Source organism: Tubulanus polymorphus, chromosome 4 (assembly GCF_964204645.1).
Source record: "Tubulanus polymorphus chromosome 4, tnTubPoly1.2, whole genome shotgun sequence".
NCBI classification, from domain to species: Eukaryota; Metazoa; Nemertea; class Palaeonemertea; order Tubulaniformes; family Tubulanidae; genus Tubulanus; species Tubulanus polymorphus.
Window position 1 is genome coordinate 25,989,436 of NC_134028.1, and position 26,436 is coordinate 26,015,871.

At 37.5% G+C, this 26,436-nt stretch overlaps 3 protein-coding genes and 1 long non-coding RNA gene across 4 annotated transcripts in view; 1 reads left to right on the top strand and 3 right to left on the bottom strand.

Annotated features, from left to right (window-relative positions):
- Window positions 1-159: 159 nt before the first annotated feature.
- LOC141904137 (RNA polymerase I-specific transcription initiation factor RRN3-like) lies at window positions 160-5,516 on the bottom strand. The gene is made up of 13 exons (XM_074792659.1): window positions 5,385-5,516; window positions 4,545-4,610; window positions 4,331-4,420; window positions 3,870-3,999; window positions 3,662-3,782; window positions 3,063-3,231; window positions 2,445-2,688; window positions 2,174-2,304; window positions 1,792-2,095; window positions 1,380-1,488; window positions 868-1,017; window positions 705-786; window positions 160-437 (listed from the first exon to the last, which is right to left on the bottom strand). Exons 1-13 carry the CDS (start codon window positions 5,400-5,402, stop codon window positions 351-353), a joined length of 1,701 nt encoding a protein of 566 aa, XP_074648760.1. The 5' UTR covers window positions 5,403-5,516; the 3' UTR covers window positions 160-350.
- A 3,402-nt stretch (window positions 5,517-8,918) lies between these two features.
- LOC141904061 (uncharacterized) lies at window positions 8,919-12,205 on the bottom strand. Its single transcript, XR_012619121.1, has 5 exons — window positions 10,919-12,205; window positions 10,248-10,390; window positions 10,002-10,162; window positions 9,802-9,913; window positions 8,919-9,503 (listed from the first exon to the last, which is right to left on the bottom strand). It is a non-coding gene; the product is annotated as an uncharacterized LOC141904061 (long non-coding RNA).
- Window positions 12,206-13,065: 860 nt separating this feature from the next.
- On the bottom strand, window positions 13,066-18,913 carry LOC141903126 (RNA polymerase I-specific transcription initiation factor RRN3-like). Its single transcript, XM_074791099.1, has 14 exons — window positions 18,803-18,913; window positions 18,511-18,627; window positions 17,895-17,984; window positions 17,680-17,809; window positions 17,005-17,113; window positions 16,711-16,879; window positions 16,306-16,407; window positions 16,095-16,230; window positions 15,602-15,732; window positions 15,124-15,427; window positions 14,747-14,855; window positions 14,242-14,397; window positions 13,812-13,893; window positions 13,066-13,720 (listed from the first exon to the last, which is right to left on the bottom strand). The coding sequence occupies exons 2-14, from the start codon at window positions 18,619-18,621 to the stop codon at window positions 13,604-13,606; spliced, it is 1,746 nt and encodes a 581-aa protein (XP_074647200.1). The 5' UTR covers window positions 18,622-18,627; window positions 18,803-18,913; the 3' UTR covers window positions 13,066-13,603.
- LOC141903125 (DNA-directed RNA polymerase III subunit RPC1-like) overlaps window positions 18,899-26,436 on the top strand; it is a 34,110-nt gene continuing 26,572 nt past the window's right edge. The window contains exons 1-19 of the mRNA XM_074791098.1: window positions 18,899-19,039; window positions 19,562-19,697; window positions 19,816-19,965; window positions 20,427-20,589; window positions 20,932-21,083; window positions 21,159-21,212; window positions 21,293-21,414; window positions 21,694-21,793; window positions 21,890-21,967; window positions 22,050-22,187; window positions 22,934-23,085; window positions 23,370-23,511; window positions 23,963-24,103; window positions 24,411-24,608; window positions 24,894-25,029; window positions 25,252-25,416; window positions 25,516-25,600; window positions 26,130-26,217; window positions 26,310-26,421. Coding sequence (XP_074647199.1) covers window positions 18,996-19,039; window positions 19,562-19,697; window positions 19,816-19,965; window positions 20,427-20,589; window positions 20,932-21,083; window positions 21,159-21,212; window positions 21,293-21,414; window positions 21,694-21,793; window positions 21,890-21,967; window positions 22,050-22,187; window positions 22,934-23,085; window positions 23,370-23,511; window positions 23,963-24,103; window positions 24,411-24,608; window positions 24,894-25,029; window positions 25,252-25,416; window positions 25,516-25,600; window positions 26,130-26,217; window positions 26,310-26,421 — 2,356 coding nt within the window. The 5' untranslated portion in view covers window positions 18,899-18,995. The remainder of the gene's footprint in view (window positions 19,040-19,561; window positions 19,698-19,815; window positions 19,966-20,426; window positions 20,590-20,931; window positions 21,084-21,158; window positions 21,213-21,292; window positions 21,415-21,693; window positions 21,794-21,889; window positions 21,968-22,049; window positions 22,188-22,933; window positions 23,086-23,369; window positions 23,512-23,962; window positions 24,104-24,410; window positions 24,609-24,893; window positions 25,030-25,251; window positions 25,417-25,515; window positions 25,601-26,129; window positions 26,218-26,309; window positions 26,422-26,436) is intronic.

Consider the following 26,436-nt stretch of genomic DNA (forward strand, 5'->3'; position numbering starts at 1 on the left):
AGCCCCTATGGTTTAAGCTGTGAAAAAGCAAAAGAAATTGCAGAAGTTACGTCATACATAGAACAGATCAATCAGAGAAAATAAGATTTCATCACTTAGATATTTTATTAATTTACAAAAAAGTACAAACTTACATGTACAAACAAACATGTTTGATGATAAGTGGTTTTTCACTGTACCCCAGTGAAAGATTAGAATTTGCTAACCAGTGAACCCTAACAGCTAAAATTTGGTATACGTTTTTGTGGGACAGGCCGCATAAAACATCTTCAATGAATGACCATCAACGCGATAAACTTTGCGTGAAACAGAAATGAAATTACAAGACAATGACTCGCGACTAAAAATGATTATAAACCAGGTGAAGTTCTGTACACAAGGAATTCTGTGGGCGACTTTGATTCGATGAGGCTCGTATCTCCAAGAAAATCATCATCCTGTGTGATAATAAATAAATGACAATAACAACAGGGTTCATACTCAACATAGGCAAATCATGCATCTTGATAAAACTCAGATTAATCATGTTCATATGTGGCATACGACATTGAGTTTGAGAAATTATCGTTACATTTTAATTGAGATAAAGAAGAAATTCATCATTTATATTGTACACGTACTCTGAACTAGCCAACCTGGCCGATTATTGTGGAATTTCGCCACCACCACCACCGCTCTTAAACTAATAATGTTTGTGTTCATACCTCACCAGCGCTGTCGTTGTCGTCGTCTTCTATTGGATTTCCGGAATATTCTCTATACAACGGTTCAATCGCGTGTTTTGACCTGTTTAACGAAATTCAAATCAAATATCATTTTGAGGAAATCAAAATCTTTATGATCACAATTCACACGGTTTAAACGTACCGAGGTAAAATGTAAGGATCGAATGGAAAGAACGATTCTAGTTGATTCGTGCGACTGTTTATGATATATGTTGTATAGAGTTTTGTCACTGGGAAAGCTGTAGGTTTGTTATGTTCAATGATTGTATCACAAAATGCAAGTTGGTGCTGCCTGCAATAAAACAATATATTACATTTTATTAGATTGGAGACAAAATCTACAACTGAAAAGCCTTAAAGTTTGTAGCCTGGACCCCTCAAACAATCTACTGTCTGTGGCTCGCACTCAACTATCTGACCACAAGAGAGGGTGCAGGTTACAGACACAAGATTGTCCGACAATGTACTCTATCAAAGAAATTTGGGGTTAGATATTTTGCCAAGAAATGCATCTGATTTCATCCAGACTTCACCTCTCTAAAGGTGATACCTCAAACGCCTTGAAGGAGAGCACTCAGGGTACAGGCAAAAGATTGATAGCAGCATACAAGCTTTCATCTTAGTTTTGGAATCAATGGTTTTGTCATAGTTTACCTGGTCACAGCTGCAAACGTTTTCACGATAACTGGCAGACATGTTTTCAATGGATTTAACCAACACATAACGATGGATGGAAAATTCAAATTTTGAGCGATTTGATGTCCTGAAATACACGTACAAAACATAGAAGTCATTATTGGGCTAAAAATTGATACCTCGTTCCTCCTTTCTGCTAAGTTTAAAAGATGACCCGGCCTGCCACCCTGTGTATTACTTGTTTTATCATCGCGATCAGTTTTACCATAACACACCTTAAGCTATAGAAATGATTTTATTATAAGTTTTATTGCGATTTACAAAATCACCAAGCCGATTAGGAGAAACAAGGTATCATTTTTGTTAAGCTTTGAATGGTCATTTCTAATGATCCCAAAAGGAGTTCAACAAATATACCATATCTCCTCACCTTTATTCGACTGTAAAATTTCCTTGTGTCTGAATATGAATATGTAGAATAACGCCTGGCAGACGGAGTAGAACGTCCCGTGACGAGGGACGTCGTCACATTCCGAATAACTGGATTGTTGAATATAAGAATGAATCCATTGCGACATGTGTTCCATAGTAACTACAGCCGTACTGATCGGCACAAATAGACCTCGAGATATCAAACCACACATATACGCTACTGCAGCCTGACGATATATCGGTTGAGTGTTCGGATTCTTTACTTTCTTCCATAGATAATCGATAAACCCGTCTGCTAATGGCTACAAATCAATAATACTGTAGAATTAAGATTCAAGAATAAGGTTGAATCAGTGAACTGATGAATATAGAGTTTTTACCTGTTTGAAACTGCAAATATAGAATAGTAAATATTGCACGTGACTCGACGAATGAGTCACTAAAATAACATCTTCAAAAACACCCAATAATTCCTTATACAACTTCTTCGTTTCTTCCCAGTTCAACTGACCTAAACAAGATAACAAACCGCATGGTTATTTCTTGTTGAATGTGTCCAAGTATCAGCCATATGATAAAAGTATCAGCAATAGTAAGTTGCCTGAGGTATCAGTGATAGGATACATGTATCAATCAGTGATAGTAGCTTACCTGATATGATACACGTATCAGTGATATTGTGCAGTAGTAATTCCATTGCCACATCTAGTTTATGAGCTTCAACATGACTGAGTTCAGTGTCTCGCTGATTCGAAGCTAATTCCGATTCTTCCTTTACCTTCACATCGTCCGTACGGAATATATCTGACTCCTCATTATCGACATTCATATCACCATCATCTTCCTCCTCATTTTCATCTAAAGCATCTTGTACTGCCCGTCGCGGAGATTGACTCTACAAACAAAATAATCAGACACAGATATTCATCTAAGATAGCACAAAAATAATACACAAACTATATGGCATTTTCATTGATAATTGTTCTTAGAAGAATGTTGGCATTAAGTCAGCACTGGCATTAAAAAGGACTTTAACTGTATGTAAGAACAGAAAAACTGTTTCTTTTTTAGGATAATATGACTTTATTTGACAAAGATAAATAATAGCAAAGGTTTGCTAAGGCACGATGTACATAATAGCAACACCAGTAGTTGATATCCTACTGCACACGGTGGATTTATTACAGGGGGTTTTCTTGAGAGTACAGTTCCCCATCAAGCGGGTTGCGATATGAATAAAGTACACCTATAACCATTAAAATCCCTTACATCTAATTCCATTAATTTTCCGATGATTAATACCAGTATTTTACGTCTGCATTGTGGTAAATATCGCGCGATATGAAGCAGATTTTTGATGTAACATTCGTGTTGATAAGCGGGTCGCGTGAGAAGTGGATAGCTGTCGACTAATATCGGCACTAATACAGTTGGTGTCCTGTCAAATAAATCTTCAGTTAATAAAACCTGTTTGGCAGCACTTCAGAAAGCATTCATTAAATACACTTGTAGTTAATACGAATCTGTTTATAACACACTCAATAAAAGTGTCCTTAACCCTTTCAGTGCGTCTACACCGCAGTGCGGTGTACAAATCAGTGATGGACTTTGCTAGTACACCGCACTGCAGTGTATTGATTTAATTAGTAATTACTAATTATCTCTATTGAAAGATGGCAGCACCTGTCAAACATAGTGGAATATTAGTAACTAACGATACACTGCACCGCGGTGTAGACGCACTATAGTGGTATTCCCTTTATTCAACACACCAGGGTGGAATTTTTTAGAATTTTCAAATTATCTTCAGCACTATAGGGTATTAATTAGCCAGCACTGAAAGGGTTAAGGGATTGATATATACTTACAAAGGAACAATTTTGATTATAGCCTGTAACACCGAGTGTATATTGATAAATGCTGTACCATGTATAGTTCTCATCGAGTCTGGTGATACCCCCGCCGATGCACCAACTTTCTTGGCGTTTCCTGGGTGAAAAATATACAAAAATGTTATTCCGTGCGATCGTACAACAAAAACTCAAAACGAACAAATTCTTCGAACAGCTTTATTACCGGGTTTAAACTGATTGACAAATGATTTGAGACAAGCTTTCAGGAAATATGTATGAGCCGAGACTAGATTCACTATAAATGTTTTATATTCGATGACGACCAACGTATCTCTTCTTAACCAATCCAATTTCTATTGATTATGAAATAAAACAAATTAAAATCTGGCAGATCGATGAACTCTGCATCTGAAATGTTCACATATTTACAACTAGCTTCTTTTTCACACTTTTTTACAATAAAAAAACAGGATTTTTCACAATTGTTTAAATAATTTTCCTGCATTTCACATGTCAAGATGTATCAAGATATAGACCATAGCAATTATACAACACATTCTCGACGACAGATCGTCCATGAATTGGTAAAACTAAAAACTGTAGTCAGTTACTGACTGCTGATGGAGAACCTCCAGGTTTACGCTGGTCCAGATAACTGAGATCGATGACCAGGTTATTACTTACAAGAATATAACCGATTAAGCATTCCCAATGTTTATCTAAAGTTGTGATGCCGTTCTTCAGTAATTGCATTACTGAAATCATACTTGAATCCTGTAATGAATGAATAACAAATTCTTCATTCAATAATTATAAAAAGTATGTTATCTTATAATCTTAATTGAACTAATTAAATGGAATTGAAAATGTAGATATAAAATACTGGTAAGATACTGACGCTTAATAGTGGATCGTTAAGTTTTTCCATGATGGCGTTATAACCGATAGAGTCCGGCGACTCAAACTGAAAATAAAGATCGGCACTTCCGAACTCAAACATAAAAAAACAGCAAGCCATAAGACAAATTGCGAGCCCTGGGCAGCGGCTGGTTCCCTAGGGTAGTTTTTTATTCTTTCAAAAAGCATAACCGAATAGAGCAAAAATATCAAATGTAACCATAAACACTCAGGCAGTCGGATCACGAAATGCTGGGTCTCAAATCAAAGCTCCATGATCTCTGAATAGCAGACTTATAATGATAGATTCAGGGCTGGCAGAAGCAAGTTGCCATTGGCCCGGCTCATATCTGACAGCACGCAGTGGCGGATCCAGATCCAGGGGTCAAATCTGAGTACCTACTGAGTAATATTGTCTCCCGAGAAGCTAACCGAAGAAATTAGAAACTTTAGGTGCTCTCAGACCTCAGATGCTATATCGGCAATTTTAAAACAGGAATCACATATTATGTGCCTATGGTGCACCGATTCACTAGCCCGGTTAGGTATCGCATGTACAACAGAACAAGTATCGGAGAGACAAACATGATACGTTTCTGAATTAAGTCACTGCATGCATGCAGGCACTCGCAGTAGGCTGGATCCGCTATTAGCTTGAGGTGTGAGTCGTGGGAAAAATTTGCACCTACTTATAACTTAGTACTTTTCAAGATTCCCGCCAGGAGAAATTCGCTGCCGGGCTTTTGACTGATCAGACCAGTTTTCGGGTATTATGATTCAGATCGATTGAGTCACTTTGTTTATGAATGTTACAGACCATAATGTGAAGAATATAACTCACGGTTTGCGACTCCATCATTGGGGATAGGCGGTAGGGCCCAATTGGGGACAGATTTCCACACTTAAAACTTGTAAAGACAGCTTTCCAATATATAGGGTTGTCCCTGAAGCAATCAAATACTATCGGCTGATGCTGCCATCTAGTGCTTTGAAATAAGCCGTTCGTAGACTGGTTGCCTGTCCAATTCTGCGCCACCTTCTGGTGCAGAATGGACAGGCGACCAGTCTACAACTGCCAGGGCCAAATTCGGTTTTCGTATCTAGTCGACTAGTGGTCGGAACTAATAGGCCTAACCGAAGCTGCTTAATTTTCGAACTATTTCCGGAATATAGTTCCGACTAACGGACATTCGGTTTCGTTTAATTCGACCGATAACCGAAGGTGGCCATGGGTTCGTGAAAATGATTTACGGCGGGCCGGCCGTGAAAAGCAGTTAATTTTATAGCAGGGCAGTGAAATGGGGGTGTTACTAAAAACTTTGCGCTACTAAAACGAAGGCCTATGCACTTCGAGGTATTAAAAATATGCATGACTATAAAGAAATCCGAAGACCTACTCGGAATCATCACTTGGGGCGCTTTGTACCACCTCTGCCGGAAACGTAAATTTATCAGTTTTCTCGGGTTCATATAAGTCTACGTGTTTAGTAGTCCTTCGTTTTAGTAACACTTGTTGCTTCACTAAACGAATGACAAATTTCAAAATCAATCATATTTATTCTCACAACAATTATACACAATGCCAGGTTTGTGCTCGAAACGTTAGCTCCTCAAACACGTGGACTTTTAAAAACTAGTCCAACCACCATAGGCGTATAAACTATAAACGAGAGTTTATACGTCCATGGTCCAACCATAGACTCTAAAACAGAAACGTCTATGGCCCACAACCATGGACACTTTTAGCCTATTTTCTCAAATTTCAATAGTAATTTCATTTCTTTAACTATGTATGAAATTGTACTAACAAAGTTACATGTAAGGTATTTCGAAGTCTTTATCTATGATACATTTCCACTACAGCTGATTTATACAATTTGCACCAATTTCAATAAATCGGGATAATGGATATCTATATTACAAGGTTAACTTTTTTTCTGCCTAATTTATTACATCAAGATTTTGGATATCTATATTACAAGATTCACTTTTTTTCTGCCTAACTTAATACATCATATTACAAGGTTAACTTTTTTCTGGCTTATTTATTACATCGAAATTTTGGATATCTATATTACAAGGTTAACTTCTTTTCTGGCTTATTAATTACATTAAGATTTTGGATATCTATATAACAAGGTTAACCTTTTTTCTGCCTAATTTATTACATCACGATTTTGGATATCTATATTACAAGGTTAACTTTCTTTTCTGCCTATTTCAATACATTCTTTCTTGGGTGCTAAACACCCAGTGGCCAGTAGGCTTTTATTCAAACCCAGGCCCATCATATAGTGCGAACCTGCTAGTATTATTTGGCCGATATACATTTTTATTGTCAGCTAAACTATATGCGTATTAGTGAATTAACTTCATCATCAATTAATAAACTTTAGAGATGTTTTCTACTCATAGATGGCGACATCTGTACCCAGTGAATGGTATTCAATTCATTTCAGTAATTCTAAATATTGCCCCTAATATATAACTGAAGAGTGTGCTGCCAGCATTGAGCACACTGGTCCTGTAAACAACATGGTTCTACAGATTTAAGAAACCGTCAATCATTCCCACACCTTGACAAATCCAGAATTCCGTAAAGCCTTAAGATTCAATAAATCCTTCGCACAAGAACCAGAGTTACACTTCCTGTATTCTTTTGATATCAACCAATATTGAATTATAATTACCTTATTCGAAGATGCTGAATTAATCTTTATCGTAGATACCTAATCAATCAATTAATGTCCTCTATGATTTAAATTGTCTCGGACAATATCTTATATGGGGCTTGACATTTCCACATGAGAATAATTTCAGATCCGGTACAAATTTGGATTGATCACTATTTCAAACTGCTAATTTTTCATCAGAGCTTTTGATATCTAGTTTGACGAACCCAGAATTCCCCAAAACCTAACTGATCCAATAGATCCCACATACATGTGGCCCAGTTAGACGCAGATGACATTGCACGATACAGTCGTCTCATCCACTGCACTATTTTGAATAAGTTTCACTTATATTCATTATATTGAATTGATTTTAATTGAATTCTAGGTATCTAAGCGAACCATTAATTAGCAATCATACTAGCTATATTTTAATTGTCAGTTGAAAAATATATATATGGAGCCTGGAAATCTACATGAGTAGAATTTCAGATGTGGTGAATTCATCACTATTTGAATTCATCAGAAATTAAGATAAAAACACATTTAAGTGGTAAATTAGAAATTCTTTTATAGCCAAATTGCTATATTATCTTTATTTCCCTAAAGTACACTGTGTATAAGGACTGAAAGACCTTGTAATGACTGGACCTCCCCGGTGCGGTGCAAGACATGATGCTAGAAAATAGTTTGAAGGAGAGGGGTTAGTAAAAGAGAGCTATTAGCAAGAGGAATAAGACCTAAGTTTAGGATATCCTGTCAGAATAAGGCTCTCAATCTGACATACACAGTGAAATTGAAATATTCCCCCTTCCAAATTCAGGATTGTATTTGTGCACATACAGATTTGTTTTATTTCCCTTCGATCGGAAGTAAATCTGCGTGAAATGATTTTGGCAATAAGTATCAAAACTAATACAGCTGTATGAAGACACAATAGGTTCACTAGATACAGATAAATAAATGTGATCAGATACACATGTATCAGCTACATTTTAAATGTCCATGGACCTGAATTAAAAAATAATATTACATAACATATTGAATTTACCTTAATCGTAGATATCTAAGTAATACGTTAATGAGTAATTCATCTTAGATTCTAATTGTCAGTTAAACAATATCTATTACGCGTCACCTGACACACAGTATGGTTTTAGATATTATTTGAATCAGTTAGGCTTTGGTAAATTTTGTCAATATTGAAGGGCATGACCAGTCGCCGTAAGCACGGTAGTTGGAGATGTAAATACTGATCAGTTGATGAGACCTATTCAGATGTGCTCATACATATATCAGCTATATTTAAATTTTCAGTTTAACGACATTTATATTATGGACCTGTATTACATACCGTATAAATAGTTTTTGATCATAGAAATATTGAATTCATCTACGATTCGTTTCAAATTTTTCAAATTGATTACCTTCGAAAATATCAATGCCATCAAATTTGTACATCTACAATTCAGCAAATAGTTAATATTTGTACATCAACACTGGTCTTACGTTATGTTCTATGTTTCCTAACAATGTATATCTACACGGACAAATAGCCATAGTTGACTATGTTTAACTATGGTAAGTTGGAAGATTAAACTCACAATTCATGTTGAAACTATATCTCAGTTTAGGAGTTAACTCAACCAGGGAAGTGTGACTCAACAGACTTACGAGTCCAAACTAGGCACTCAACACGACCATTTATCCCTAGTGACAAACCTAACTTGTCTTATCTATCGACCAAGGATCGAAGACCAAAATCGTGCATTAATGAAGCTTAGCTTTTATTAGACTCACATTGCATAAACATTATCAAATAGTTTCCTCGAAAACACTATATTATCCATCAGACTGGTTTGAAAAAGGTGATAAGAAAAAAAATCAATACTTTACTACAGAAGTCCGCTATTGTCTTCGCCGCTCCTGGATTTCAGTGTTTATAACATGCACTATTATCTATGCTGCTCCTAATAAGATACACTATTGTCTTTGCTGCTTTTAAAACAGTGTTTATCGTGAATCAGTGTTTATGAGATAATCCATTAGCTTTGTCACTTGAATCAGTGTTTATAAGATTCACTATTGTCTCTGCTGCTCCTGATATTTAATCTTTTGTAGAAATAAACCACCGATTGTAGAAGAATCCATCATTGAGTGATTAATCCGTTACTGGTTCCTCAACTTTTCATCTGGGCTTCTGCAGTTTTCATCAGCAAATGGGTCGATCAGTATTCATCTACTTGTGAGTGTCTTCTTCAGGCCAATTTTTCCGAGATGTAGTTTGGCTGAAACAAAGTGAAGAAAGCAAAACATTTCAGACAGATTTATCATAATTTACGTGTCATTTCAAATTACAAGCCACCCTGGTTTCACAAAGTAAAATTCATTGATGTCAATTGCTGATTTAAACCCCAATAATCAATTGCAGTAGTAGGACTAGTTCATCACTGTTTAAGACTAGTGAAGATAAAAGTTCAGCCATGTGGACCGGTAAATAGATTGCGATGATAGTCAATTATTAAATAATATTCATATGAGGACTGAAATTTCTATATACAGATAATTTCATGTATATCAACTTACCTTTAAAGATTGCTGGGTTCAGTTCTGGTCTTTTCTGTGCACCGTTCCAGTTTGTAGATTTTGGACGAGTAGTTGATCTCAAGCTGGGCTTTTTCTTATAGTTGAAATTCAGCTGCAATGATTTAAAGAAGATATCCTGTAATGACAAAATATTTCATTCAGAATTTATCATAATAATTTCCATAAAAAATCCGACTTACATTTCAAGTAAGGTGGGTTCAGTATCGGTTAGAACAATTGGTTGATGCAATTGGTTGATGATTTGATTCAAGCTTGGATTGTTCAGTGGGCTAAGCTTATCTGTAGATATTTGATGAGTCGTTGATTTAAAGCTGGGCAGTTTCATATAGATAGGATTTAGCTGAAATGAGCAAACAAAGATATCCTGTAATGACAAAATATTTCATTTAGAATTTATCGACATAATTCCATATATATCAAGTTACCTTTTATGATTGCTGGTTTCATAATCGGCGATTATCTTATTAATTGGTTAGTTAGTTGGCCTCATCTGTGCACTGTTCCAGTTGGTCGATTTTGGACGAGTAGTCGATCTCAAGCTGGGTTTATTCTTATAGTTGAAATTTAGCTGCAATGATTAAAAGAAGATATCCTGTAATGACAAAATATTTCATTTAGAATTTATCATAATAATTTCCATAAATAATATACCTAGAATAGCCTACTCGGTTATATTCGTAACACCGAACAAATTATAAGCGAACATACAATTCCTAGAAGAGTTTCCATCCGATTGAACTTTTATATATTTCAATTCCAAGTATGCAAATTCACATGTATGAAAACGTGCCATTACTTAGTGCTAAAAAGCAGGGTTTTTACGTGTTTTTCAAGAATAAGTCCCCTAAAAATAACTTGATCACTATGAAATTTTTGTGGGCTCGAGAATTCATTATAAGCCAAACCATGACACCAAAAATCAACACTATTGGTTCAACAGCCAATGTTTATGCCTCGTTGACACACCGGTACTCTATTCATTTTCAATGAAAACTGCTTCTCCAGGCCATTTGCATAGGCAAACCTACAGGCAAACCGCCAAAAATCAACTTACATTTCAAGTTTGCTGGGTTCAGTTTATCAAATATCAAATTACCTTTTATGATGGCTGGGTTCATTATCGGAGGATCTCCTTAGTTGGTTGGTTGAGTTTCATCCAAATTGGCCCCTTCTGTGCACTGTTCTGATGAGCTCTCGTTTGACTTTTTGAGTTGGTGTCCCTTACGATCGTGACACACCTGCCAGGAGCGAAACAGGCAGGAATCGAAGTACAGATATAGTTGTGTGATCGTCCGTCGTTTTTACATCATTTTTTTCGACAATTTTACAATATTTGGTCTTTTTTTCATATAAGTAGTCCGAAAGTTTACAAGGTTAATAATTTTGTCTAATTTATACATTTCTTTGGTCTTTTTGTTCATGTAGTCCGAAAGTTTACAAGGTTGAAGATAATTTCTAATATCTTTTTCGAAATCAAAGTACAGATATAGTTGCGTGATCGTCAGTCGATTTTACATCATTTTTTTCGGAATCGAAGTACTTCTTTGTCTTCTTGGGTTTCGTCGAAGCTGAAATTGAGTAAAAGAAAAACATTTTGTAGTCACACATTTCTACATCATTAATCCTAATTTATATGTGAATCAACTTAACTTTCAAGATTGCGGAGTTCACTATTCTTTTTTCGGCATCTTCTGTAGTCGCTTTCTACCATCTTCTTCTTCAACTTCTTGGGAGTCCTGAAATGAAAAAAAGAGAAGAGCGATGAAAACCTGGTACGGAACAAAACAATGTTCGAAAGCTTTTCAGCTCTCCGTCGCCGGTCACATGCCGAGAACACCAGACAATGAGCCAGCCAGGAATATACTGCCCTCTACACGCCCTCACACAGAACGCGAAAACCAGAATGACAACGCCTCACATTCCCCATCTAACCGCAAGGTGTACTGGGCGACGTCAGTAACTGACAAACCTGTAAGATTGCACGAAACACAAATAGCGCAGTACAACCAGCTTGACCGGGTTGAGATTCAGGATCTCAACTAGCACTCAAAAGCGTGACAAGAGACTTCATCCACTGACCGAGGTTGTCACAAGGACACAATGAAACTAGCACTCACAAGCCGACAAGAGACTTCATCCACTGACCGGGGTTGTCACAAGGACACAATGAAAACTAGCACTCAAACTAGAAATCAAAGAGCGTGACAGTAGAATCATCCCTCAGTCGACTCAGAATACCAGAAACAAAGAGCGTGACAGTAGAATCATCCCTCATCCGGGCGGTCACAAGGACACAATGAATGCTAGTAGCGTGACAATCCAGTATAACCACTCCATTTGTATCCCGCGCAATCCCGCAGATATGCCCGTCATTGACATCACTCAGCACACTTTGTAGATAGGTGGGGGCAATGAGGCCTCGTCATCCTATTTTTCTTGTTCCATATAAGAGCGTGTAAAGGGCAGAATTTCCTGACCGACTCTTTGTCTGACATCCTCGACACGTGACCGGCGAAGGAGAGCTGACGCTTTCGGACATTAGTTTTGTTCCAGCAAACGTTAAAATTCGACAGAGAAATTGGCCCTGAAAAATAAAACGGGTTAATTGCTGAAAAATAGAACGGATTAATAAACACGGAACAGTACAGGACAGCACAGAGACGAACAGTAACACATAAAACATAAAGACGTCGTTCTTCAGGAAGCAGGAACAGGAGCAGGAGCGCAGCGAAGATCGCCAGGAGGAGAATCCACGGTAGCATGTTCACAGTGTGAGTAAGCTGAGGTGAATGGCCTATGCTTGTGGTGTACACCGCGGTCAGCCGGTGACGTATTCAATAGCGCGTATAAATGATATCAACAACTCTGAATAGCCGCAATTGTGTCCCTATTGTTGAATGGTTTTACATTAAGAAAGGTTCCACCGACGGGTTGAATACGCACCAGTAGAGCTGAACAACTGCGAATGCAGGTGGCGCAGAATTGGACAGGCGACCAGTCTAAAGGTAGAGACCGGCAACCAGTCTAAGCTGTTCGGAGATATTAAAGGGTGACTCCGGGTGGCGGATGTAATTCGGGGGAATCCTATCAAAATCCGCATTAAGATACCAGATCCTCCTGATGCTCAGATCCTCCTGATGCTCAAACCCTCGACCCTCAAAAATCCACGTCAACTCTTTGACTTTATTACAGCTTTATTTACAAGAAATAACAATTAATATTCATATTACATAATCAGTTGATAATGTACCACAGGTATTACATCGAGTTAAGGGAAATTAATAATCGATCTGATTCACAGCTAGAAGTATACACAACTATTCACCATTTGCACCTGTTACAATTTAATTGTAACAGGTGCAAAATTAAAAAATTATCTCTAAAACATTTGGGAAACAAAAGTTAATTCAAACTGATTACCAGATTTCGCTCAAGTTAGATTTTTGGTTCCCACAGTTATACAAATTCTAAATTCTCGTATTCTTAAGTTTTTCATGGGTGATTTTCAGAAATGTTCCCAACCTGCGTACTAGAGAGACGTCAACATTTAACTGACTGGTAGATAAAGGTGAAAATTTCAGCAATTTCAGTTTTTTTTTCAGAAAAGAAACTTGCCCTTGCTAACCGCTGCTAACTGAAGTGTGAAAAGAATTTTCCAGATTTTTCCCAGATCGGACAAAATTTCATCAAACTTTTATAAAAAAAGAATCATTCCCAGATCATTGCTGATTTCCCGTTACCATGGGAACCATGTGTCTTTCTATTGCGAGCGAATTCTATTTTATGTATGTTTAAATCCTGGCGATGAACCATACAGAAGTAATTGGGTCGGTGATTTTGCCATTGATACCTCCACTGAGTGATCCGGCAACTGCTCCTTCAAGAACTCATCTTCATCCTAAATAATAGTAACGATGTTGATATTCTGAAAACAGATCTTCCAAAATTATCAAAACAAAGAATTGACGAGCATTGCGTTGTGTTCATACCTCACCAGTGCTGTCGTTGTCGTCGTCTTCTATCGGATTTCCGGAATATTCTCTATACAACGGTTCAATCGCGTGTTTCGACCTGTTTAACGAAATTCAAATCAAATATCATTTTGAGGAAATTGAAGAACTAAATCACAATCAGGTACCAGCAACGTTACTGTGGCAAGTGAGGATTCCACCAGGTGTCGCTAGTTGTTACTCAGTTTCCGCACTTCAATTCCTTCTACATTTCAATCAAATTTGAGTAATTTATTCTCATAATGCCATACACTCAGAAAGTTAATCTATCTAATCGATGACTTGTTTGAAAATTTTTGGATTTGGAAGCCTAGAAATCGGATTCAAATCTCAAATGAATTTCACTACGAATAACCCAGTGTTTTGGGGTGCCATTTGATGAGTGTCCATTCACGTAATTCAAACATACCGGGGTAAGATGTACGGATCGAATGGGAAGAACGAATCCAGTGAATTCGTGTGACACAGTTGACTGTATGAATGACTCCGATCTAAAGTAGTCACTGGGATGAATGCTCGGTTGTTATGTTCTATTATTGTATCACAGAAAGCTATTTGATGTTGCCTGCAAAAATACAAATATTTAATACGGGTCATATTAGTAACAGTATAATAGTAAAACCTGCCACAACCAACACTTTTCCTCGGAACCAAAATTTCATGAGAGCCTCTAGCAGAGATTTTACTGTAGGCACTGAATTATCAAACATGAAGACTGGTAGTACTTTGTAGAGGTACACACACTTGATTGCATGTAAAATATTGAGCTTTCCCTGTACCAGGATATCAAAAACCATTGACCAAAAATGAAGTTAATCCACAAACATCACATTAGTTGACACCAGATTAACGTGCGACTTCTTAACAACACTTTTTTATGAATCAGTTATTTTTGGAATTTTCACAACACTTACCGAGTAACGGACGAAAACGTTTTCACTATAACCGGCAGACAGATTTTCAAAGGATTCAATCGGCACGTTACGATCGCTTGAAGATTCAAATTCAAACTGAATTTATAACCTGAAGAATGCATTCAATAGAAATTCATTACAATAAGGTTTTACAATTTTACCAAATAAAGCAGATACAGGACCTAGTCGCGCAGTCATGACTGAATTAGACTGGGTTTGAGTTTAGGATGAGCTCTAGAGCCAAGACAGTCTTAGACTGACTTGACTGTGCAAATGGCTCCTGAAGATAAAATCATATCGAGGAAACTGATTATCAGCCTTCGAAGATATCTTCTACAGAGGACAGTGATATTCAGCCCCCAAGGATAACTCCTCACCTTTTTGGCTTTGTAAGATTTCTTTGTGTCTGAATATGAATATGTAGAATAACGCTTGACAGACAGAATAGAACGTCCTGTGACGAGTGACATCAACGACTACCGAATAACTGGATTGTTGAATATAAGAATGAATCCATTGCGACATGTGTTCCATAGTAACTACAGCCGTACTGATCGGCACAAATAGACCTCGAGATATCAAACCACACATATACGCTACTGCAGCCTGACGATATATCGGTTGAGTGTTCGGATTCTTTACTTTCTTCCATAGATAATCAATAAACCCGTCTGCTAATGGCTACAAATCAATAATACTGTAGAATTAAGATTCAAGATTGAATCAGCAAACATTTTAGAGCTGGTTTTATAGACTGGTTTTAACTTAAACCTGGGGGTTAACTCTAAAATGAATTATTGCGTTAGCTAAAGGGTTAAAGATAGCACCAGGCGTTGATTAATATAGGGTTTTTACCTGTTTGAAACTGCAAATATAGAATAGTAAATATTGCACGTGACTCGACGAATGAGTCGGTAAAATAACATCCTCAAAAACACCCAGTAATTCCTTATACAACTTCTTTGTTTCTTCCCAGTTCAACTGACCTAAACAAGAGAATGATTCCGTTAAGAAACTGGATATTGAGAGTTCATTCGCTGGCAATTAGTTTTGAAGGTATTTAATTATAAAATGTCTAATGTTAAGTATTTGAAGTTCATTTTCAATGTCTAATGTTAAGTATTTGAAGTTCATTTTCAATGTCTAATGTTAAGGGAAGTGCGGAACACCTGTGGAGTGAGGTGGATGATCCTAGATATTGAAAGAATGGTGATAACACAGGGTTCGTACATTCCAGGGCAAGTGGAATTCCAGGTGTTAAACATATCAAATGTCCGAAAGATTGCAACAACAGCAAGCTGCTGGCTAAGAGAGTACCGGGTCTAGGCAGCAATAAAACAGACAATACCTGATACGAAACACGTATTATGAATATATTGCAATAGAATCTCCATGAGTATATCTAATTTATTAGCCTCCGAGTGCGATAACTGATCGGTCGATTTCTCCTGCACTTCCGCCTTCTCTGCAGATAGCGATTCATCCTAGAATACAAAAAAATAAATTAAACGAGATTGAAGAATACCTATACCTTGTTACACCAAGAACAGAATACAAACCATCACGAAAATCTCGTCGACATTCATCTCTTCATCTTCATTATCATCATCTTCAGTTTCGTCGTCTATAGCATCTAAAATCGCTTGTCTCGGTGACCGCGTCTAGAAATGAATTAATAGCAATCGGTCGAATGAAAAATCCTTCGGATGATCATCAGGGTTTATACAGATCGTTCATTCCTGGATATACCAGTAGGGTCTCGACATATCGTAATGCTTAAATTCAACTGTCTAGAAATAGTAAATTTGGATACCAAAAGCACTTATACGATAAGAACTTAACTAATTTTTTCAAAAGTAAGCACCTATAAGAACTTTGAAGACTCGCTATGAACCCTGTTAAGTTTATCTAGAGTTGACCGGATATCAAGTAAAGGACGGGTTGACCGAATCAGTTTAACTTACATCTAGTTCAAGCAGTTTTCCGACGATCAACGCGAGAATCTGGCGTCTGTCGTTGGTTAGATATTGCGGCATCAGTAACAAGTTTTTCAAGTAGCATTCGTGGTGATAACCCGAACGTGTTATATACGGGTAATAATCGATGAGTAATGGCATTAGAATCTTCGGCGCCCTGAAATCAAAAACCACTATTCATCTTGAATTCTTCTTCAGATTTTAATTCTTGTGGCAATAGAGGATTCTGCTGGTGCAAACAAGGAATCATCAGGTTCACTAATGCAACTATATTTTACTTACATGGGAACTATTTTGACGATTGAACGAAGAATGGCATGAATATTGAGGAAAATTAAACCATCTTTATTTCTTTGCTCATCGATTACGTCGTTTACATCAGTGTCATCACCTGCGATAAACAATAACTGCGTCAAACAAAACTCCACCTATTTTCACAGTCGTGAGTTAAGATTTTACAATCGAATCTTGTGTGGAACTGAGTCATAATGTTCAGGATCCAGTTACATTTTGGTTAATGAAGATTCGACTCTAAGAAACAAAATTATTTGGACAGGAAGTATGCAAATTCAACTTGGAACTAACAGAGACGGATTTACAGGGTGGTCTTGGGAGTTTGGATCCTGCTGTTCTTGTCAAGAAAGCGATCGCAAATTTGACCAATGGAATTTGCGTATATCTCCAAATATATATTAACATCAAGGGTGGGACTAAGCTAGTGGCTTTTAACAAGACTGCTTCATCTGAGAAATGCCTTTTCCTTTTTTCTAGGCCCAGTTCCTGTTAATATACCGTGATATTTCCTCCAGAAATGAATCATCGAAGTAAGCTTTGTCAATTAAGAATTATTACGTTTTCCGATTAAATTCGTGAAACAGGGCCCCAGTCTAGAGTTGTGGAATTGTATCCAGCTAGCTGCGAACTACAAGAGCAAACTGTCAATGATAGTTAACTCACTCGGTCTAAAACGTGTGATGAACGATTTCAAACATGATTTCAGGTAGAAAGTATTCGCCGATATCAGATTCAATATAAACGTCTGATATTCGATGACAACTCGCGGTTCTCTATTCGGCCAATCTAATTTCTGGAATAAAAGACCAAAATAAAATCATTTTAAACCTCGATATATACAGAGATTAGTAAAACGCTGTAATCATCAGTACTCTTACCAGCACTGTTCCTATGAGGTGTTCGAATTTTTTGTCTAAGTTCGTCACAAAATCGCTGAGACCTCTCAACACTTTCACAATAAAGACACTCTGAAAATTGAAATTTTACATCAGCATATCTCAATACGACCATTCACTGATATTGATACTAGGCATTTAAACCTTGAAGATTTAGTCAATAAAACTACGGCCCTACCGGTAGACAGAATGTAAACAGCAAGTAAGATAAAGGAAAGGCCCTAAACTAAATCGACATCATTGAAGGGTAAAATTCTAGCATAGCCTAGCAGTTTAAAAGAAACACAGAGTGGCCTGGTATTTGAACTTTGGGGGTTAATAGTAGCTTAGCTCATGGAGTAGTGCAAGTACTATATGCTGGGCCTATAGTACGTCCTGGGATATTAGATGATCTTATTTTACCATAAAACTTCAAATACAATCCCTTGCCCTGTCATTTACTGTTTTCATCGTAATTATGCATAATACAGGATACTGATAGTGTAGTCTCATACCTAGCTAACGTTCCCCAAACAACCGGTTGTAGGGAACCCGTAACAACGACTGGTATTCAGACTATTGATAGTAGTCATGACTGAACGAGCGATGATAAATTTACCTTCACATTGGGATCAGAGAGATTGCTGATCAATACATTATATGGTTTCGATGCTGAGCTGCTGCCGTTTTTGTAATTCTCTAATATTTCACTGATCTCTATCGGCTCCATGATGCGCTGTAACAACAATAATACAATAACTGGACGGATTAGTAACAGACTAAGCATCGTAACGCGATTAAAAACCATATTTTAATCAATTTCTCATCAGTGCAATTTGTCGAACTTTCGCCAGATTATTCAAATAGATATGTAATTAAAAGTGTGATGGTAAAACATTAAATTAACTGACCGATTCGTTCTAAATCTCTCTAAATGCTCGACAAATAAAAACGTGCTCAATGGGAGCCGCCATCTTGAATCCAATAGACGGCGCTTTCGTCGAATTGTAAATTTGTCCATGTGAAGCAATGATCTATAGACCCGATGTAAAACCTCGTAAAAGTGACTGTTTTGTGCGTTGAAACAGTCGTGACAGCTGCAGCATGGTGAAAGAACAATTCAGAGAGGTTGATGTGGCCAAAAGAATGTAAGAATTGGACCCCCTTAGACCCCCCAGATCCAGGGGTCTGAATGAATAGATCCCCTACCCCTACCTTAAATTCCTAATGAAAACAATCACTGCTTCCTGTGAATGTAGAACCCCTGAACAGTACAGTACGCTGTAAGCCCAAAGGCGTGGCACAAGGAAACAGTGAGAATATAAGAATTAGAACCCTAAACCTTTGAATGCTGCCTTAAAATCCTGAATCCTGCCGAAGAACCCCTGAAAAAGAAGAACCCTGATCGAGTACATGTATGAATGTGTGCTACATATCAAGAACACATTTGGGGTTCATTCGATATTCATGAATGTTGTAACTATATATTGGCTGCAACAATATATCTTGAACTATGGAAGTGGGTCGTGGTGTCGTGTCTAGTGTGTGTTTAGCTCAGGGGGTATATAATATCCTTAATGATGTCTGAAGCGGTCCACCGACCTTACAACATCAAACACTGTCTTATCAAATAAGAAATTTTAAACTGGTTAATCATTTCTCAATTGCAGAAGCCAAGTAACTTTTGGTCTAATGACTCCTGAAGAAATTCAAAAACAAGCGCACGTTCATGTGATCAGTAAAAACCTTTATACGCAAGATGGATCTCGAAAACCAATTCAATACGGCGTGCTCGATCATAAAATGGTAATGAATGAAATAATGTTACAAAACAGCTTTCGATTGTGCTACTTGTGCTTCGGCTGAAAGGTTAAATCTTAAAGAGAGCTTTGATTATAAAGATGTAGTTTTAAATTACGCGCAGGGAACCAGTGAAAAAGATAAGAATTGCGACACTTGTGGAAAGAATCTGGCTGAATGTATCGGTCATTACGGCTACGTGAATTTAGAGTTACCCGTATTCCATATCGGTTACTTCAGAACAGTTATAACTATTCTACAGAAAATATGCAAGGTAAAAAACTATAATCGTGCGCACATTTTCTCATATGACTGGGCTACCAGTGGAACTTCATTATAGGGGCCTAACGACATAGGTCTTACAGTTTATCAGATATGAAAACGTAGAATTTTGTCTCAAGTTTTCCCTTTCACTAGACCTGCTATACATTTATATATTTTTGCTGCTATGCTGTGCATGATTCACCTAACCTTTATTGAATGAACCCTGTAGCGTGGTGTATCCATGTACAGGGTGAGAGGTTCGATTACTATGGATGTTTTCATGAGAGACACTTTTTTTGGGTCACCCTGTACTTGTCAATACAAATAGCCATATATCCGTTATATACCGCTCAATGGTGGAATTCTCCAAAAATTTGAACTTTCTCCAGTCTAACATGAAATGAGAAACTGTGGAGAAAGGGTTCAAACAATTTGATTACTTTCATATGGATTTTGTCTAATCGTTTGCAGAGTTGTAGTCAAGTTCTGTTGCCCCCACCGGAGAAAAAACAATATCTCGACATGCTGAAAAAACCGAATTTAGGCTACCTGCAGAAAAAAGGCCTTCGTAAAAAGATCGGGGATCGCTGTAAGAAATTCTATAACGAGTGTTTATATTGTGGACAGTTGAACGGTAAGAGTTTGATAGAAATGAATATTTCCACTTATGGGTCACTTGAAATTTGAGAGGTTAGATCGGTTCAAACTTAAGCAAGAAATTCAAAACTGGGTTCAGTTTCACGAAAAAGTCAAAATCTTGATTCAATTTTATTTCCTCGTGAATTCAGTTTATCCCAAACCAATGTTGGAGTTAATCTTTTTTGTCAAACTGGGCCAAGAGAACTTGATTTCATATTTATGATCAAAGACAAATGAGCAAGAAATTTTGCCTCTGAAATCATGAAGCCTGGATTGATGCAATTTGCATGTGAAATACCGATGTCTTAATGACTGGAACTGGTGTCATTTGTTTCAGGGATTGTGAAGAAATGCGGAATGATGAAAATAACGCATGAACGATTCAAAGTGAACAAGAAAACCGAACAGATCATGTCTGAATTTGTTCATACGTTCGAGGAAGCTATTCAACATAATAAAGACTTGGAATCGAATCTGAATAAAGCGATTGTAAGTTTATATTGTTATAGTCAGTACCGCAGTACCAGCTAGGCCTATCTCATTCAATTCATTCTTATGTTTCAGGATGTTTTAAATCCTCTGATTGTGCTGAATTTGTTTGATAGAATTCCTAATGAGGTAAGAACCATCCTTACACCCGCGAGAAATTGGCGAATTTAGTATTGTATCAATATAAGGTCGATGATAACGTATTTCAGGATATTCCACTGTTACTAATGAGCACTGATAGCGGACATCCTCGTGATCTCATCTTACAAAAAATAGCCGTCCCACCTCTGTGCATTCGTCCATCTGTCGTCTCTGATCTGAAAGCTGGAACGTAAGTATCAAAACAGAAATCAACCCCATCACGAAATAACTGGGCCAGTTCAGACCGTATTACATTTGTATCTCCTAACATGGTGAATACCAGGCCCTCTATCATAAGCAGGAGGTCTGAGGTAGATCCTAGAAATTCTGAAAATCTGGCTGAGTATTAAGTCATATTTCGAGCATCATGCCGATACATTTAGGCTGTTGATTTGTGGAGTTTGTAGTTCTGTATCCAGTTCCGCAATCGTAGTTTGAGTTTGAGTTTGTTTTTGATATTGTCTTACAGAAATGAGGATGATATCACGATGAAGATTACCGAGATCATCCTACTCAATGATGTGATAGTTAAACATAGAGCGACTGGTGCTAAAATGCAGATGATTATGGTACAGTTTTTAATAGCTCAGGGTTGAATGATTTTACTGCAGGACTGTGTTCACATATAACTATATATAAATCTGTGCATCTGTTTATTATTACAGGAAGATTGGGATTTCCTTCAGCTTCAAGTCGCGTTGCTTTACAACAGTGAAACCTCCGGTATACCTCTAAACATGCAGGTATGAAACACCTCTCGGAACGGTTTCATATGTCTCCGTGAATTCGATCTTTAGATGTCGTTAAAATCTGTTCATTTTTCAGCCCAAAAAGCCGATGCGTGGATTCGTACAAAGGTTGAAAGGTAAACAGGGTCGTTTTCGTGGTAATCTGTCCGGTAAGCGTGTCGACTATTCCAGTAGGACGGTCATCTCTCCCGATCCAAATATGAGGATTGATCAGGTGAGTTTATCAATATATACATAGACTACAGTTGACTCTGCTCAAATTGGATATATATATGTCCTCCAAGTCAAGCCTATTTCTAAAGTACAATAAATTCTGATGTGAGCAAAGTCTACAGTAGCAACTATCGCTCTCCAGTTAAATGATCTAACTTGAGCAGAGTCTACTGTACCATCCAACTCAGATATCACTCTCCAGTCAAATGATCTAACTTGAGCAGAGTCTACTGTATCATCCAACTCAGATATCACTCTCCAGTCAAATGATCTAACTTGAGCAGAGTCTACTGTATCATCCAACTCAGATATCACTCTCCAGTCAAATGATCTAACTTGAGCAGAGTCTACTGTATCATCCAACTCAGATATCACTCTCCAGTCAAAAGATCAGACTTGAGCAGAGTCTACTGTATCATCCAACTCGGATATCACTCTCCAGTCGAATGATCAGACTTGAGCTGAGTCTACTGTACCATCCAACTCAGATATCGCTCTCAAGCCAAGAGATCTAACTTGAATGGAGTGGACTCTATCATCTAACTCAGATATCACTCACAAGTCAAAAGATCCGACTTGAGCAGAGACTACTGTACCATCCAACTCAAATATCATTCTCAAGTCAAAAGATCCAAATTGAGCGGAGTCTACTGTATCATTCAACTTGGATATCGTTCTCAAATCAAACGATCTGACTTGGGTCTACTGTAATGTAACTATAACTCAATAACTATTGATATGTTACAGGTCTGCGTACCGGAGCTTGTTGCCAAAGTGCTCACGTACCCGGAAAAAGTAAACAAAGCAAACATTCAACTGATGAGGCAACTAGTGAAGAACGGTTGTGATGTTCATCCTGGTGCAAACTTCATCGAACAACGCGATAATAAGATTAAAAAGTTAGTCTTCAGGGTCCAGGTTTATCTCTTAAATCGATTTCATTTCTTCATCAATTCACTTCATCTGAAATCGATTGAACAGTTCATCCTGGTTGTGAAACACTGAACCCAGGATCTGATTCCTCTGTTCTCTCGTTTAAGTCAGATTAAGTGTATTTCTAGTGTCTTGACTTAAGATTCAAATTTCAAACCGAGATCCGTGTAACTGCATCTCTCTATTTATCAATGATTTCTTTGTTTCCTCTTTAATTATTGAATGTGATTATTTTCTGTGAACAATGAAGGTTTTTGCGGTACGGAAATCGTCAGAAAATTGCGCAAGAATTGAAAGTAGGAGACACGATCGAACGGCACCTGATTGACGGAGACGTTGTTCTCTTCAATAGACAGCCTTCACTTCATAAACTCAGTATTCAAGCATTTTACGTTAGTATTCAAACCGATTCATACTGTGCATCAATTTGCTCTAATTAACAATATCAGCTATTTAGATGTCATATTGCTATAAATTGCCCTAGGTTCCCAGACCTACCCCTTGTCTTTATTTTCATCAAATATCTATCATTCGTCCTACCCAGTTGAGTAGTGACATTTCAAAAGTGCTATCGATACTCTGGGCCCAGTTTCACAAAAAGGTTTAACCTTCAAATCGATTTAATTTCTTCATTAATTCAGTTTATCTTAAATCGATTTAGGCCTTAATCCTTTTTGTGAAACTGGGCTCTGCATTCAGGCCTGCTGGTTGGACGAATGGGAACTCGGATATCAGGTTTGATATCCTACTGGATGGAGAGGAGAGATGGAACTCGGCTATCAGGCGTGGTTATACCCTACTGAACACGGAGATGAATGAGTGATTCGCTTGTATATATTTCAGGCTAAAGTGAAACCTCACCGAACGTTCAGATTCAATGAATGCTGTTGTAATCCGTTTAATGCTGATTTCGACGGTGATGAAATGAACTTACATTTACCGCAGACGGAGGAAGCTAAAGCAGAAGCGATCATTCTGATGGGTGTAAGTAAAATTCTACCTCAAACGTATCATATACTCTTCTAACATTATATTGCAAGTATGGAAAAATCAGTTCTGGACAATTAATATGTCATAGTGTATGAATGACATACCAATAATTGATTTGTCTATAGGTTATTTTGATGGTTTGACAAATTACAATGATCAGTTACATTGTCTATCTATAGACAACCTCATTATTGGGCACAATTCACTAAAAATGCTACTTTTTTGGTGCCAAAATTACTGAGAAATGCTGACTACAAACCATGTTTGACGCGAAACTGAATTGCTGATATGTTCATTTCAGTCGAAATCAAATATGGTGACGCCCAGAAACGGTGAGCCACTGATCGCTGCTATTCAGGATTTCATCACCGGTGGTTATTTATTAACTCAGAAGGATGTGTTTTTCGACCGAGCGCGAGCGTGTCAGATCATCTCTTCGATTCTCGTCGGTCGCGACGAAAGAATTCTGATACACCTTCCACGACCGGCCGTGCTCAGGGTAAATTATCGATCGGGACCAGGTTTCAATGATCCATCTAGGGATGAAACTTCGAGGTCCCTTTGAAATTACAACGTCGAAAATTCTGAACTGAACATCTTCTAAAGCCCAAAATTAAGCAACTGAAAAAATCTTTTAAGCTGTAAATGATAAAGTTTCATTTCTTGTACTCATGAATTAAGATTAAAGCAATTGATTTTAAGCATTTGACTCAGCTCCCAAAAAGATTATTGACTCATGAATTGTTCTAGATTCTCCATCCATGTACTATTGATGTTATTTCAGCCGTGTAAACTGTGGACCGGTAAACAGATATTCAGTTTGATACTGAAGCCGAACAAACAAAGCCCGGTTTTGATAAACGTTCGCGCTAAAGGCAAGGCTTACACTAGCGGGGAGGACATGTGTGTCAATGATTCCTGTGAGTATTAAAACATAGAAACATCATAAGTGCTTACAAGCGGTTTTAAATCATGTGACTCGTCTTAAGATTGGATATAGAACTAGGTTTTTAGGTTGGTTTTAGAACCGAAACAATCTTACTAGGACAGATCTAAGCCTCGTCCCGTACAGCCCACACCTTTCTGATTAGCCACGGTTCATGGTTAGTCACGAAAGAAGGCTATTTTTGTGTGTTTTGTAGTTGTAGTTGTAAGGAACAGTGAACTGATGTGCGGCGCGATGGATAAAGGTGTTTTAGGCGGAGGTTCTAAGAATAATGTATTCTATATAATACTAAGAGATTACGGTGAACAGTATTCAGCTGATGCAATGTCTCGATTAGCTCGAATATGTCCGGCTTATCTGTGTAAGTTTTCTCTGAGTTGTTTTGTTGAGGTTTTCACCTGAATTGAATTCTAGCTGCGCGTTTGTGTAATGTATCAATGAATCTGCGTTATTTATACAGCAAATCGTGGATTCTCCATCGGAATCGGGGATGTAACTCCGGGAGCTGGATTACTGAAAGCGAAACAACAGTTGTTGAACGAAGGGTAGGTGAAACACTCTCCTGGTTTCCATACGAAGTGACCGTCTATAATTCAATTGAAGAAAAACTTGGAGAATTTTAGTTTTGAAAATCACTCATAGAATCACATTGAAACATCACAAACTCTAAACCCTAAACACCAACAGTTTCAGTTTCAATAATTGAAGTTTAAGTTTTACAGTCAGCTGAATGTTCCTTTAGGCAGCTGCTTCATTATCTAGGACCCAGTTCCACAGTTCTGGTTAATTTTACATTGTAGAGGTTTCTAATTAGTTTATTATCAATTTAGTTGACTATTGACTATAACTGTAGCAGAGTCATTAAAAGTCATCTTGCAGTCCGAGGTGTTTTATTCTCTTCATCATCATCATCATCATCATCGATTTGTCTTTTGAAGGCTTTCCAGGCTATTCTCATCTGCTTCAATGTCTCATTTTGATTTGCTGTATGAAAAGCGCCCAAGATTTCGCTCCTGGAAGTCAGCATTTTTTTGGGCCTCTGTATGTTAAGACTTGTAATTGTTTTTATTAAAGATACGCGAAATGTGATGATTACATTCAACAGTTAAACGAAGGCCGTCTGCCTGCTCAGCCCGGGTGTACTGAGGAAGAATCATTAGAGGTATCTACTTCACTAATCTCCCTATTAAACAATGAATATCATCCGTAAGAATGGTATGTTTGATAATTTTGTATTATTTCGATATATTTCAGGCGAACATTCTGAAAGAGTTGTCCGTTATTCGTGACCACGCCGGTAAAGCTTGTCTGAAAGAATTAGATAAATCGAATAGTCCTCTGAACATGGCTGTCTGCGGTTCAAAAGGTATGTCATCGTACA

Coding starts and splice junctions, on each gene's coding strand:
- LOC141904137 (XM_074792659.1), bottom strand. Junction 3,783..3,869: donor TGTCAATCAGTTTAAACCCG/GTAATAAAGCTG, acceptor TTTTTCACCCAG/GAAACGCCAAGAAAGTTGGT. Junction 1,489..1,791: donor AATTTTACAGTCGAATAAAG/GTGAGGAGATAT, acceptor CGTGTATTTCAG/GACATCAAATCGCTCAAAAT.
- LOC141903126 (XM_074791099.1), bottom strand. CDS start 18,621: ATGGAGCCGATAGAGATCAGTGAAATATTAGAGAATTACAAAAACGGC. Junction 17,114..17,679: donor CATCACACGTTTTAGACCGA/GTGAGTTAACTA, acceptor TGTTTATCGCAG/GTGATGACACTGATGTAAAC. Junction 13,721..13,811: donor ACAACGACAGCACTGGTGAG/GTATGAACACAA, acceptor ACTATTATTTAG/GATGAAGATGAGTTCTTGAA.